The 14,493-nt window shown below is 52.4% G+C and overlaps 1 protein-coding gene across 4 annotated transcripts in view; it reads left to right on the top strand.

Annotated features, from left to right (window-relative positions):
• The window catches only part of PAX7 (paired box 7), a 118,791-nt gene that overhangs the window by 93,763 nt on the left and 10,535 nt on the right, over nucleotides 1–14,493 (top strand). For 2 of the 4 annotated variants that reach the window (XM_010385569.2, XM_010385570.2), the window contains exon 8: nucleotides 12,258–12,504. In XM_010385569.2, coding sequence (XP_010383871.1) covers nucleotides 12,258–12,504 — 247 coding nt within the window. Of the gene's footprint in view, nucleotides 1–12,257; nucleotides 12,757–14,493 lie in introns of those variants that run through there. The other 2 variants (XM_010385566.2, XM_010385567.2) reach the window with 2 other exon arrangements.

Consider the following 14,493-nt stretch of genomic DNA (forward strand, 5'->3'; position numbering starts at 1 on the left):
CAAACTTCTCTTCAAACACCCGGGATAATAGTTGAGTATGTTCCCCCGGAGGCCCTGGGGGTAGGGTGTAACATAGAGTTTCATGTATTCTCTTTGAGATGCATTCTTTGCCACTGCGGAGCCATGTAAGTTGGGTCATAATAATGGAATAAGTTGGCATCATGTCAAGTTGACTCCTCTCCAGGAAGTTGCGCCATGTTCAGCTTGTGACTTTGCATGGCACATGATGGACAACTGCGTATGGGTACTGAGAGGGAATCAAAGACGACTGGGATGTCTGAAGTCTGAGTGACCAAGAAGGTGAGGCATCGTAGACAGAAACAGGGAATGCAGGAGGAGGACCTGGGTCAGAGGTAGCTCTTTGTAGGTCAAGACCAGGAGATAGCCACAAACGTGTCCAGGACAGAGGTTGGGCAGAGATGTGGATTTCAGAGACATCTCTCAGCAGAGACCTGGAGATGGAATAAGATGCACAGGGATAGAAGAGAGAAAGACTGGGAGGTTTCATTGCACCCGTAGAGGGTAGGGGACCAAAATGCTTTCTTTTTCTCTTCCATTTTTAATATGCACAGCCAGGATCTTGAGGTCCTTGCTCTGTGTTGCAGCAAGAGCCTGGTTGAAGGGGAGAGAGGGAGCAGAGACTCTAAGAAGGAAGAAAAAGAGTGGAGCAAAGCATTCGGGTCCCCAGCTGGTCCTTAGCAGCGTCTGTCTGCCCCAAGCTGCCTCCAGCTGAGTGTGATTTTGCTATTTATTTACATGTAATTATTGCTATGAGGTGCAGATATTAACGCTGTCAAGAGCAATTTGCTCTGACATTTTTCACTCGCTCAGTGCCCCCGCCACTCTCGATGGGGCCCAGGGTTCTCCCGGCTCAGGCCGCTGCGCGCTCGGTGGCCCGGCCGGGAACCACCCAGCCGGCAAGGAGTGGCGTCAGCGGGCTCACCCGGCTTCTCTGCAAACTCATTAAGCTTCGAAATTGAATTTGGTCTGGGAGAGGGCTGACTGGGCCCCACTCCACCAGCCGAGGCTGGCTCAAGGCCTCCCTGCTCTGCCTTCCACAGAGAAGACTGGGCAGAGCCAAGCTCGCTGGGGGATAGGCCAGTGGCTAAGGCTGGCAGTGGGCTGCAGAGGCAGCTGGTGAAGGCAGTGGAGGGTCATGGTCAGAGAGGTGAGATGTATACAGCCACCATCAGCAGAGCTCCAACATGGCCATGGCATGGTGCGGACATGGTAGCTCAAACCCTTTCTGTATGCTCCGTTACCAGGTCACCCAAGAAACCAATCCCTGACTTTGAGGGACAGCACTGCAATTGACAGGTGCACCCACTTAACAACAGACTGTCCCATGAAGCCAGTCAAACACCTTAGTCATCCTTCAGAGGACGGTACCATGGGGGTAGGAAGAGGTACTGAGCTGGCCCTGCAGCAAGGCCCCTGGGTGGACACTGGGAAGAGAATCGACTTTCTGTTTACAACTTTTGAGTTCAAGTCCAAATCCCAGTGCTTACTAATTGTGGAGACTGGGGCAAATTATTTAGCTTTCTAGAGCCTCCATTTCCTGATTTTGAAAATGGAACAGCCATTTTTCATTATATTTCATATTTCATTGAATCTAAGACATCTGATGCCCTTCCTTGACCCTATCAGAAGGTGGGAACAAAAGCTTTCCACACAGCTACGCAGCCCACATAGCCACAGCAAGGCAGTGATGAAGGCAATACACATCCTGATTTCAGAGAGGTGAAAATGTACGTCTTCGACCTGATGTGGGGAGGAGGGGCTGGCGGCCCACCTGCACCTAGTAGGTGATGCACATAGTAGGTGCTTAAGGCTATGATCCTTTTTCCATGTGAGCCTTTCTATCACCAGGGGCCATTTTACAAATGGGGAAACTGAGGCTTATTCACTCATTCCACTGAAGGGATTTTGTTCCTGGGAGGGGGCAAGCTGGGCCTGAGCTATCACGGCCCTGAGTCCTTAACACATTGTGATATGTGCCAGCTTGTCTGCCCAGGTACTAACGAGGCCTCCCTGCCACTGCTCAGTCCCTGCCACAGCCAATCTGCATCCTCGTCTCCACCAATTACCGAGGTGGAGACGCCCCCCCGCCCCAACTCCGCCACACCAGGGGAGCCTGAGAGCCCAGACCTCCTCCTTTTCCAACCTGGGCAGGGGACCAGAGTCAAGGAGGCCCTCCTCCCTCCCCTCTCCTTCCTCCTGCCTGCCCCTCCTCCCCTCAGCTCGGCCAATTAGGCCCCTGACACCTGGAGCCGCTGACAAACTGTTTCTGTCACTTGCTCTCTGTCTTTCATTAGGACTGCAGAGGAGGGGGAGCAGGCAAGGGAGGGGGAGGAGATGGGATCTTTCATGCTTAGTAAGGCCAGATACATTAATTACAAAACGGCCATTTGCCGCGTGAAAGTGTGCTAATTAAATTTATGCAATCATTATCTTTAAATAGTCATATCTTTCCCAGCGATCGGCCCCTTCCCCCCGAGCCCCGCCGCTCCGAGCAGAGTCGCTCTAATCCCGCGTCCGCCATTTATCGAGCCATCAGAGATGGTTTCTGAATCTCACTGCACCCTTTTAGCACCAGTGCCCACCAGGGACCCTGAGCCCTTCGGATCCATCCTGGCATGGGCACCTTCAGACTCAGGCCGACCCAAAGATCTGCCCTGGATGAGGGGCAAAGCCTTCATCTGGTGTTTCCAGATATTTCTAGATGTTTCCAGATATTTGGAGATTGACATTGGAAGAATGTGTGTCTGTGTGTGTGTGTGTGTGTCTTTGACTTCTTGGACAATGAGTGGAAAGCCATTCTGTTCCTCCCTCCACTCCCACCTCACCTCTAGACATCTTATAAAACAGACATTGGAAGAGTGTGTGTGTTTGCGTGTGTGTGTGTGTGTGTCTTTGACTTCTTGGACAATGAGTGGAAAGCCATTCTGTTCCTCCCTCCACGCCCACCTCACCTCTAGACAGTCCTTAACTAAAAGCCTCCAAGGACCCCTGGGATGATGGGGAGGGGGCTCTTAGAAACCCACTGGGTTGGTGGATGTTTGCCATATGACCCCTCAATTTATTTTTTTCCTTCAACCAACTCTGTGCTCGGGGTAAAAAGATAAATTTGTTTCTTCATTCATGAATTTCCTCACTTAGCAAATGTTTGTTGGGTGCCTTCTGTGTCCCAAGCACTGGGAATAAGATGCCAAGTCTGTCCCCAGGCAGCTCCTGCCAAATCCAGGCACGTCATGGCCACAAGAAAACAACAAACAGGGTGAGGCTCGGTCTGTTCCCAGGCAGAGGGTTGGGCCTTAGTGAGACTGAAAGTTTCCGCGGGGTAAGGCTTGAACACAGGAACCTCACAGCCTCTTTTGGCTGCACCTCCCAGGGTCTCTCCCTCACACAGTAGAAGATTCTTACCAAAGTCTCAGTTGGATGTCTTCTGCTGCAGTTTCACAAATTACCACTTGCGCTTTCCTCTTCACTCAGACAGAGCCAGCCTCATGAGTCTTTCCAAGTCTGTGTATCAAACTGCACATGGGAGGAGGAGAGACCGCTACAGGGTTGTGGGTGGGTAGCCCCTACCCTGGTCAGAGATGGCAATGACCCGATGTTCACCATGTATCCTCTGAGCTTCCAAGGTCCCCAAGCTTCAGCCTGTACTCTGGGTTGGGGCACACAGGATCTGTGCCCCATACACGTGCAGTGCTCACATGCACACACACGCAGGCAACACTCACACATGCACACACAGTAGTAGCTACTGTGTGCACGTACAATAATCATGCACACGCAATGCTCATGCACACAATACTCACACAAGCACACATACAAAATTCACACATACACACACAAGTACTTGCACATGCACACAAAAATTCTACACATGCATGTATAATACTCCCATGCACATATAACACACAGGCACATGCAAAGACACAATGCTCACATCACACAATGACTTAGAAGCATCCATACAACACACACACAGTACTTCCATGTGCACAAGCATGCATGAACACACAGTACTCACACGTGCACACACAGTATTCACACATGCACACACTCTCTCTCCCTCTCTCTCTCACACAGACACATACACACAAACACACACACATTGAGTTAACACTCAGTTAATAAATGACCCTAAGCCACCTATGGTAAATGAAGGCCACAGCCAGGCACAAGGCAATCGCCTTTTAGCATCAGACCAGAAGTCAAGAGTCAAGGATCCTTGCCCCGATCCTGCCACTCATCCCCCAGGGGATTCTGGGTGAGCTGCTAAGCCTCAGTCTTCCCATATGAAAAAGGGAGTAACAGTGCTTCCTAGAGCCGTTGTAAGGCTTAAAGGGAAATACTTCACAAACTGTAAAGTGCTGTGCTTGTGCAAGAGAATGCCATCAGCCAGGCTTAGAAAAGCGTTCATGGAAGGCTTCGAGGGTGAAAATGAGAGGGAACCAGGAGTCAGGGGGCTGGGTTGGGGGAGGGAAGGGGAGCCTCTTGCCCACACAGCAGGTGCAGGGCTTCGGTGTGGGATGCTGGTAGTGGAGGGGGTGGGGTGTGGAGGCCATAAGCAGAGATGGACGCTGAAGTGGAAGGTGGGGGACAGGGAGACCTGCAGGAAATCTTGTTTGGAAGCTCCAAGTCAGCACCCGAAGCCCATTACCGCTGTCCACAGGGGGGAAGGAGAGGGAGGGTCCAGATCCTCTTAGTGGAGAATTGAGAGGAGAGGGAGCGAGGGTGAGCAGCTGCCTGGGTAGGTGATTTCTGGTTTGCACTAATCTCAGTGTGGGGCTGGGGACAGGCGGCCGCCAGCAGGGGCATGCGTGTGTCTGAGTGTCCCCTGGGGGCTGGAGGAGGGTGAAGGGGCACACAGGTTTGTGTGAGTGAGCTGGCGAAGGCGGAGTTGTGGGGTGGCAGTGTGTGGGTGCATGAGGGTCTGTGTACCTCTGTATGTGTGTGTCGGGGAGGCCGGTGGATCTGTGGCCAGCGGGGCGTGTGTGTGTGTGGGTTTTCATGGATGTCATTCTCTGTGTGTTTGTGTTGGTGCATCTGTAATGTGTGTGTCTTCCTGCGTGGGTGTCTGGGTGTGTTTTGTGTGCATCCCATATCTTCGCCTGTATGAATATAGATGTGTCATGGTATTACGTGTGTGTAGCAATTCACAATGATGTCTTGAGACTAGTGGCTCCCAAACTTGGCTGCTCATTAGAATCACCCGGGAGCTTAAAAAACTCCCGACCTGGCCGAGCCTGTAATCCCAGCACTGTGGGAGGCCAAGGCAGCCGGATCACCTGAGGTCAGGAGTTCGAGACCAGCCTGACCAACATGGAGAAACCCCATCTCTACTAAAAAAAAAAAAAAAGTTAGCCAGGCGTGGTGGCACATGCCTGTAATCCCAGCTACTTGGGGGGCTGAGCCAGGAGAATCCTGGTAGGTGGAGGTTGCGGTGAGCCAAGATTGCGCCACTGCACTCCAGCCTGGGCAACAAGAGTGAAACTCCGTCTCAAAAAAACAAAATAAAACAAAACAAAACAAAAAAAACTCCTGACCCCCCCCCAGACTCCCCAGTGATTCCAGTGGACAGTCAAGATGGAGAACCAGTGATGGAGCAGACAGACCCAGGGGAGCCACCCGCCCGTCCCTCTTGCCCAGTCCTCAGCCTGCTCTGACAGGATCTGCTTGGAGGTAGAGGTGGATTCCAGGCCCCAGACCCCTAGGAACCAAGGCAAGTTGTGAGCTGGGCTGCCCCAGGTCATCTCCCGGTCTGGGGACAGTCCTTGGTCCGTAGAGACACTTCCATGCAATTCAGACAAACGCCTTCTACTCCTGGCAAGCTGTGTTCTGACAACAGGAACAGATGGCTCTGAAAATATCTCCTCTTCTCACCTCTTGTGGAAGTCTAAACGGTGAGCCGGGGCTGGAGGTGGACCTGAGGCTTGGAGATCAAAGTGCTCTGTGGGTCAAGCCAGCAGATCCTTTTGGAACCACACCCAAGACTGGGGGCAGGAGGGAGTGGCAGTAATCCCTGGGGTGCCAAGTCACTCCCCCTCTTTGAGCCTCAGTTTCCGCATCTATGAACATGCAGCAAACTCCAGGTTGCCTCCCACGTTTCATGTGCATATTTGAGTGTATTTACATGCAAGTGTGTGCGTGTGTAAGTGTGTTGGATGAGTTTGAGAAAGTGGGCGTGCAAATGGGAAAAACTATGCTGCTGGTTAACTGGGGCTCTGATGAAAGGCTGCTTGACGATCAGGACCAGAGATGTTTTCAATGAACTCATCGTCCTGGATTCAGGTGTGTGTCCTGCAGAGTGTGGTGTGGGCTGCCCTGTGCAGTGTGTGTGTTGTGGATTTGTGCGGATTCTAGGCCTTGCTCAGCTGAGACTGGGAGACTCCAAGGATTTGTACTTCAATGGTTCCTTCTTTCTACAGGGGAGCACATTCAGGCCAGAGTGGGGTGCAACTTGTCAAAGCCACACACTCCTGGCTCCCTTTCCAGTGTGCGGGCCCCAGCTTCTGCGTGGGGACGGAACAGTTCTGAGGGGGCAGAGCAATGCTTCATTCAGAAAGCACCAATTGGGTGGTGGTCCCCGTGGCAGAAAAAGATGGAAAACTGCATGGCCCCTGACTGAGAGGTGTTCCCAGAGTCTGCTTCCAAGTGCTCATTTCCATCTCAGGCGAGGTCCCTGAGCCGCCTGCCTCTTCCCTTCTAATCAGGCAGAAGAGATATCAGGGAGGTGAAAAACGAAGGGGAGGAGGACATATTTACCGGGAGCTAACAATGCAGCAGGCATGGCACATCCAGTGTACATTTACTCACTTAATTCTTAAAATAACTCTCTAGGTAGCTACGATTATCATCATACCCATTTTATAGATGAGAAAACAGAGGCACAGAAGGTTAAAGAAATTGCCCAGGGTCACAGCTAGTCAGGGCAGATATTCTGGCCCCCATGCTGCAAGAAAGCCCTTCTGAGCACTGACTGGCCCAGGCCCAGTGCCCTCAGGGAAACTCTTGTCCCTCTTAGAGCCTCAGGGTCCCTCTCAGTGCAGAGGTGGGGCTCCGTGACCTGCCGCTGGTCCCTGCAGCCTTGACCTGATTCCTGACCCCCATCCCTATCCTGACCTTCAGTCTGTGGGCCCTGTGCCTCCCTCTCCCTCTGCACCCTGCTGCGGCCCCCACCCACCCACCACAAACCCTGCCATGGAGCCCCAATGATGACGATCGCCCCTTCTAATTGCAGCCGCACTCCCAAAGCCACGTTCGGTTATCACAGAGGGTGCAGATCTCGCAGCTCAGCCTCCTCAGTCCCAGGCCCTCGGGGCCAGCTCAGGAACGGAGGGAATTAATTACATTTTTCCCATCCCCTTCTTTTAAAGTAGGGGAACGGGCCGGCACGTCCCGGGGGAGGGGACGGTAAGCAGAGGCTGCGGAAGGGGGGCCCCCACCCCCAAACCAGCAAGCCTCTCCCCAGCGGGCGGAAGGGAGGGTGAGGCTAGCCTCTTATTGATTTAGTCTGGTCGAGGCTGGGACTGATTTGGAGCAGAGGGAGAGGAAGGGGTTGGGGGCGGGGTAGAGGCCATGGCAGGTTGGGGGAAATGGAGGAGGAAGGGAGAGGAAGGGACGGCTGTCTGTCAGCCTGACTGGACAGCCCTGAGATTTGCCTTCAGATAAAACCTTACAGATGTGGAGGTCGGTATTGATTTTGAGTTAGTAACGGTAACGTACCAAGAAGTAATACATTAGTGAAAGCAAGGTCACCGGGAAAAAAGCAAAACCCACCCGGGGAGAGGCCTTAGCATTCTTGAGGGGGGTGGATTACTGCATCAGACCTGAACTTCCTCAAGTTGAAAAGTTTGCAGGCTCCGGACCTCAGCTGGGCTCCTAACTGTGGGCCAATGCTTCCTGCTTCTGCAGGCCAAGAGGGAGCCCTAGAGGTCCCCGGGAAGCCAGAGACCAGCGAGGGTCATTTAGGCCCGTAGGGCTCTGTGCAGTGAGGTTGCCAAACCTCTCCTTGTGTGCTCTCCAGCACAGTTGGTGGCAGGGAAAGAGCACAGCTAGGGACCCGGGAGGCCTGGGTGCAAATCCCAGCTCTGCCACTTACCAGCTGTGTGGTTGCGGGTGAGTCCTTTTGCTTCCCCGTGTCTCAATTTCCCCATCTGCATAATGGGAGTAATGATACCCCATCTGCTTGAGGAGTCCATGAACTGACCAATATATGACTCAGGCCCTGTGGTCTTCATCGGCGAGTGTTCTCCCCTCCCGCCGCTCTCCAGTTGGGTCCTGTCCCATTAGCTTAGACGCTGCCCTGCCTGGAGACGGGGTTGGATGAAATGGAAGCCCTTTGATCCACAGACCCCCAGGGACTCTGGAAGAGAGTGAGCCGCAGCAGCACATCCTCCATTCACACCTTCCCCAGATGTGGATTTGATTTGCTGTTCCAGGGCAAATCCCATTGAGCAAATCCCATTATGGGAAAGTGAGCTGTCTGTTCACGGCCCAGGGTCCAAGGCCTGCTGAGCCACCGGACACCACCCAAGCCCCTTCTGAGAAAGGACTGTACAAGCCCTTGCAGCTCCTGGAATTTCCACCCTCCACCTTCACCTTCTTGCTATTTCCTAAACCTGCTGAGTATATCTCGTGGTTCAGCCCCCTCAGCCCCAGGGACCTCGGGGCCTTTGCACTTGCTGATTTCTCTGCTTGGAAGGCTCCCCTGCCTCGTCTTCTTCTCAGGGCTGTTCTTTCTGGTCTTGCTGGATATCACATCTTTGGGGAGGCCCTGCCTGACTATCCCACATAGCCCCTTATTTTTCCTCCTTAGCATTTATCAGTATCATAAATTATATTATTTGTTCACTTGTTTATTGTCAACTTCGTTCCTTAGGCTGACACCACCAGGAAGGCATGGGATTGGCATTTTTCATGGCTGTGTCCCCAGTGCCTGGCTCAGTGTCTGGTATATAATAGGTGCTCAGTAAATGTTTTTAAAGGAATATGTATGAATTCAGCAGAGGTTTTCTGAGCTCAGAATATGTAGCAAGCACCACTGTAGGCACTGGGGCTACAGAGATTAACAAAACGCAGTTTATCCTGCTCTCAAAGAGCTCATAGTCCAGCACTAGCTCCAGACTGGCACATAGTAGCACTCTATGAAATGCTTGTTGGATGAATACATGAATGAATGAAGGATATCTTCAAGAAATAACACATTGTTTGGGATAGCTGGGATGTAAAGTGCAAAGTAGAAAGGGGTGAAAGGAGTTGGGACAGGCAGCTAGAGGTCTGGTCACTACGAGTTTTTGATGAGAGGTAATGGGGAGCCATTGATAATTCTTGAGTGATATTGTCAGATTGGGCGGCAGTTCTGTGTAGGTCTCTGTCTTAGAGGATGAGTACTGGGTCTACACATAGCTCTTAGCCTGTCTCAAAGCATCCTCGTCCTCTTCCTAACCATCCCCCCACCCCTCCTTTCCCATCATTCCGTCTGGACTTGGCATCTTGGGAATGGGCAGGCAGGAAGGATCAGACTGGAATCTCGCGGGAGCAGACAGACCCTCCCAGGAGTCTCCCAGCCCCCAACGACTGTCCTGAAAGAAGGAATCTGGAGCCTGCGTGTTTTTTCTGAGCCCCTAAGTCTATTCTTGGAGTCCAGGCCTCCTTTGAGCAGGGAGCAGGGTCCGTGTTTGTGTTGGGCCAGAAAGGAGATGGGTAGGAAAAGGTCTAGACTGAGAACCCCAGGGCAGAGTTAGATTCCTGAGTTTGCCCTGGGACCTTGCTCTCCTCCCCAAGCCCCTGGACACTCTTCAAGCTAAGGAGATCACATCTTGACAAACAGAAAGCAACAAACACAGCCCCGAGTGTCAGACACCCTCACATACTCCTACCCCAACACCCTACTGTTGACCTGACCACAACAAAGACCTCAGAAGCACATTGAACACAGCGCGAGCTAGGAAGACCTCAGCTCCCTAAAGTAGTGCTGGTGTCCAAAGGACTCCAGACACTCCCCAGCCAAGCCTCCTGCCTCCCAGGCAGATTTTCTCTCTCCTTCTTGCAAACCCATCCCAGCGTGTCTTTGCCATCTTGATGAAGTTGACACACCCCTATGTCCCACCCAAATCTCCCCAGCTGCGTGGAGATGAAGACTAGACAGTTGATAACCCCAGCTGGTCTGAGCTCTGAGGTCTGAGCTCTGGCTCAGAGGGAAAAGGTGGAGGAGGGGAGACCCCCCAGGGCTGAGGGCATGGGGGAAAGAATCAGGCATAGGCTCTGCTCAAGACATTTCAGAGGACCTAACCTTCCCCCAGAGTAAGGGACCCCACCCCACTCACCCCCCATTAGCTGCCCGGGAAACAAACTACTGCTGGTCCTTGGATTGAGACCCTCTAAAGTAATCAGATGCCTCAACCTCATTCTTTCTTGAGAGTTGAACTTGATATTTTGCAGGTGAGCCAGGGTCAGGTGAACTGAGTCCTGGGCCTGCTGTGAGATCTAGGGAAGCCACGCCCCCTTTGCAGGCCTCAGTTTTTTCATCTGAGAAATGGGCATCCTAGCTTTGCCTCACACATCTCTGTGGGGTTTTGGCTTGGGAGGGTCAAATGAGTTAACTGCTCAGGGATACTCCTGAGGTTACACAGCTGATAAACGGAAGAGTTTGGTGTCTATCCCTGGCCCAAAGAATCCATCGATGCCCTCGACTGTGGCCAGGCCTCAATGTCTGTGGCACAAGCCAGTAATAAAGGCAAAGATAAAAATCTTCAGAAGGTGTCTAGTCGGTAAAACGATCACTGCTCGAATGCCCGCAGCCTGCTTTCTTACCCTGGAGGGGGAGTTAGGGAACTCAACTGTGTGCCCAGCAGGGATTGCCACATGGTTCTCCATCTCGGTGCTGGGCAGATTATCAGTAAAGCCATCCCCAACTCATACTCAGGGTCTTCCTCCCATAAAGGGTGGCATCACCAGAAGGTCATCAGGGGCCTGGGCCCTGCAGGTCAAGTTCACGAGGGCCTGCCTCTCCCTCCTGCCCTCTCCCCTGCCCTCCTCTGGACTGACTGGGACACGGTGCCCTCTCCCTCCTGCCCTCTCCCCTTCTCTGCTCCGAACTGACTTGTACACTGTGCCCTCTCACTCTCCAGGAGCTCCTGCTGTGCCACCCCCAGCCCCGCCCAGGGAAAGCACTGCTTTTCCCGCCCCCTTTCCTGGAGAGCTGGACAGCAGGTTCCACCTCCCCCAGATTTCCTGGACTGCCAGGGATGACTGGACGCCCTCCTCTGTGTCCTTTGATAGATACGATGCCTGGATCACAACTCCATGTCTCTGTGATCTTTGCTAGTAGCTTCCCTCACCAGACCCAGACCCTTTCTCCTCCTCTCCCACCACTGAGGGCAGGGACCATGGCTGTTTCTCCTCTGAAGTCTCAGAACCTTCAGCTCTCAGCCTGGAGCCAGAGTCACCATCCATGCCTGTTTGTGGAGTAAATAAGTGAACATCCCAGTAAGTGAACACCTGGACCTCCATCCAGGTCCCCTAAGCTGAGTTTCTAGAGACAAACTTCCCCTGGTAGTCTGTGTTGCCAGCACTGACAGTGAGTTCCTATTTGTGGAACCCGGCCAGGCAGGGAAGGAGGGGATGGCCACAGACCTCAGGAGCTGGTAGAATCAAAGGAAGGGGCCTGCAAGCCTCTGTGAAAGCATTGGCTGTGGGCTTTGGTGTCGAAAGGACAGGAAGCTCGGAGTCCAGAAAAGTGGCAGGCAGAGCAAGCCACGCACAGTGACCCAGACAGATCAGAGTCCTGCTGTAACGTTCGTGTTAGAAGATGGGGCCATCCCAGTCTGATGGGGGAGGCACAGTTCTCTGAGCTTGGAGAACTCCCTGACTGATGGGAGAGGCCTCACTAGCCAGTTCGTTCATTCATGCATTCATTCACGCATTTATTCATTCCATAGACAGGCCCAGAGTGCCCCTTAGAGCCAGGCCCTGGAGCTAGAGAGGCGAGTAAGGCCCTGCTGAGCTCTCAGTGGAAGGAGGATCCCTGGGTCAGGACCCTCCTTCGAGAGAAACACCGAAGACCAGCAGCCATCCCATGCATGAGGGCACGCAATTCAGGTAAACTGAGGACCTCGAAGCGACAGAGATTTCAAGGGAACAACTCCGGCAAAGAGCATTCCAGGGCCAGCCTGGCATTGTGCCAGTGTGCTCATGTCTCTGGGGTCTGACCGGTGAGCCTGGCACTAATGGCCTTTTCCCCACAGGTGATGAGCATCTTGAGCAACCCCAGCGCGGTGCCCCCGCAGCCACAGGCTGACTTCTCCATCTCCCCGCTGCATGGCGGCCTGGACTCGGCCACCTCCATCTCAGCCAGCTGCAGCCAGCGGGCCGACTCCATCAAGCCGGGAGATAGCCTGCCCACCTCCCAGGCCTACTGCCCACCCACCTACAGCACCACCGGCTACAGCGTGGACCCCGTGGCCAGCTATCAGTACGGCCAGTACGGCCAGAGTGAGTGCCTGGTGCCCTGGGCATCCTCCGTCCCCATTCCTTCTCCCACCCCCAGGGCCTCCTGCTTGTTTGTGGAGAGCTACAAGGTGGTGTCGGGGTGGGGACTGTCCATTTTACAGATGGAAAAATCGAAGTCCAGCAAGACAGAACAGTTCACCTAAAATGACACTGAATTGGGCAAAATCCAGGACATCTCCTGGCTAAGCCCCTGCTATGGCTCCAACAGAAATATAATACACAACACAAATATCACTTAACATTTCTAGTGGCCACATTTTAAAACATAAGAAGAAACAGGCCAGGAGTGGTGGCTCATGCCTGTAATCCCAGCACTTTGGAAGGCTGAGGCAAATGAATCACTTGAGCCCAGGAGATCGAGACCGGCCTGGTCAACATGGTGAAACTCTGTCTCTACTAAAAATACAAAAATTAACCAGGCATGGTGGCACGTACCTGTAATCCCAGCCACTCCAGTAGGTGAGGCACAAGAATCACCTGAACCCAGGAGGCGGAGGTTGCAGTGAGCCGAGATCACGCCACTGTACTCCAGGCTGCGTGACAGAGCAAGACTGTCTCAAAAGAAAAAAAAAAGAAAAAAAAAAATTAAGGAGAAGAAACAATGGAATTATTTTTACTAACATTTTATTTAACCCAGTATATCCAAAAGATTATCATTTCAAAATGCAATTCATATACAATTATTGAGATATTTTACATTCTCTTTTTCATGCTATATCTTTGACATCCTGTGTGTGTTTTATACTTACAGCCCATTTTAATTCGGACACTGAATTTTCAACAGAAATATTTGATCTGTATTTAAATTTCATATAGTTTACAATTGAGAAAATAGACTTACACACCCAAAGTGTTCCAAATTGTAAGTTTTCCAACCACTAAATAACCCAATTGAAGACTGGTTTCTGACTTTAAATTAGTTCAAGTGAAATCGACATTTGAAATTCGGTTTCCCGGTTGCACTAGCTGCAGTTCAAGTGCTCGGTAGCCATGGGCTGCTGGTGGCCACCGTGCTGGACAGCTCAGTGGGAGACCCTGCCCTTTCTGCCACAGGGCATGGGAAAGCTGTGTTTCCAGCTCTCTCCTCCACTCCAAACTCTGCAGTGGTCCCATGCACCCATCCCAGCTGCTATCCCCTTTGTGCCTTGCCTTGAGGCAGGGACCGTGGACCCTCAGACCAAAGGCTGGAAAACGCAGGTCTGAACACAGCCTCCGCCACCTGGCAAGGCCAGCAGTAGGGCAGGCCCAGATGGGACAGGGAGCCAGAGGTCACCAGTCACTCTTCCTGCCGCACCTCCCTGCAAAGGCCTCACCTGCTGGTGTCAAACTAATCAGAAGGGCGTGTGGCCAGAGGGTGAGGCCCCATCCCTGAGGGCATCCTCTCCCCCAGCCCAGCCCTGGGCCAGCCTTTCTGACCTCTGCTTCCTGCCCACCCCCCGAACCCGCTCCTCCTCACGTGGCGTTGGCCTCTACTGCCAAATGAGGGCCAGCTGTGTTGGCCTCCACCTCCCAGCTGTGTTCACAGCCCTTCCTGTGTGTGTACATGTTTGCGTATGTGTATGTACACATGTGTATATGGGTGTTTGTGAGTACATATGTTGCGACATGTTACAATTCGTGTGTGTGTGAGCATGTGATGCATCTGAGTATTTCAGCACCCATGTGTTACTGCATGCATATTTGCATATACGTGAATACACGTATGTGTCATTGGGCACGTGTGAGCATGTGTATATGACTTCACATGTGTGCACATAAATGAGCATATTGTGCACACGTGATGTGCACGTTTGTGTGTATGAACACATGTGCACACATATATGTAAGTATATGTGTCTGCTTAAACATGTTTAAATGTGCATTCAAGTCTGTACATATGGTTGTGTCTTTATGTGTGCCTGCATGTTTGGCGTAGGTATGCATGTGTCATTTCTAGATATGTGTAATCAACATGTATGCGTGTGTATAGGT

The sequence above is a fragment of the Rhinopithecus roxellana genome, chromosome 12 (assembly GCF_007565055.1).
Source record: "Rhinopithecus roxellana isolate Shanxi Qingling chromosome 12, ASM756505v1, whole genome shotgun sequence".
Lineage (NCBI taxonomy): Eukaryota > Metazoa > Chordata > Mammalia > Primates > Cercopithecidae > Rhinopithecus > Rhinopithecus roxellana.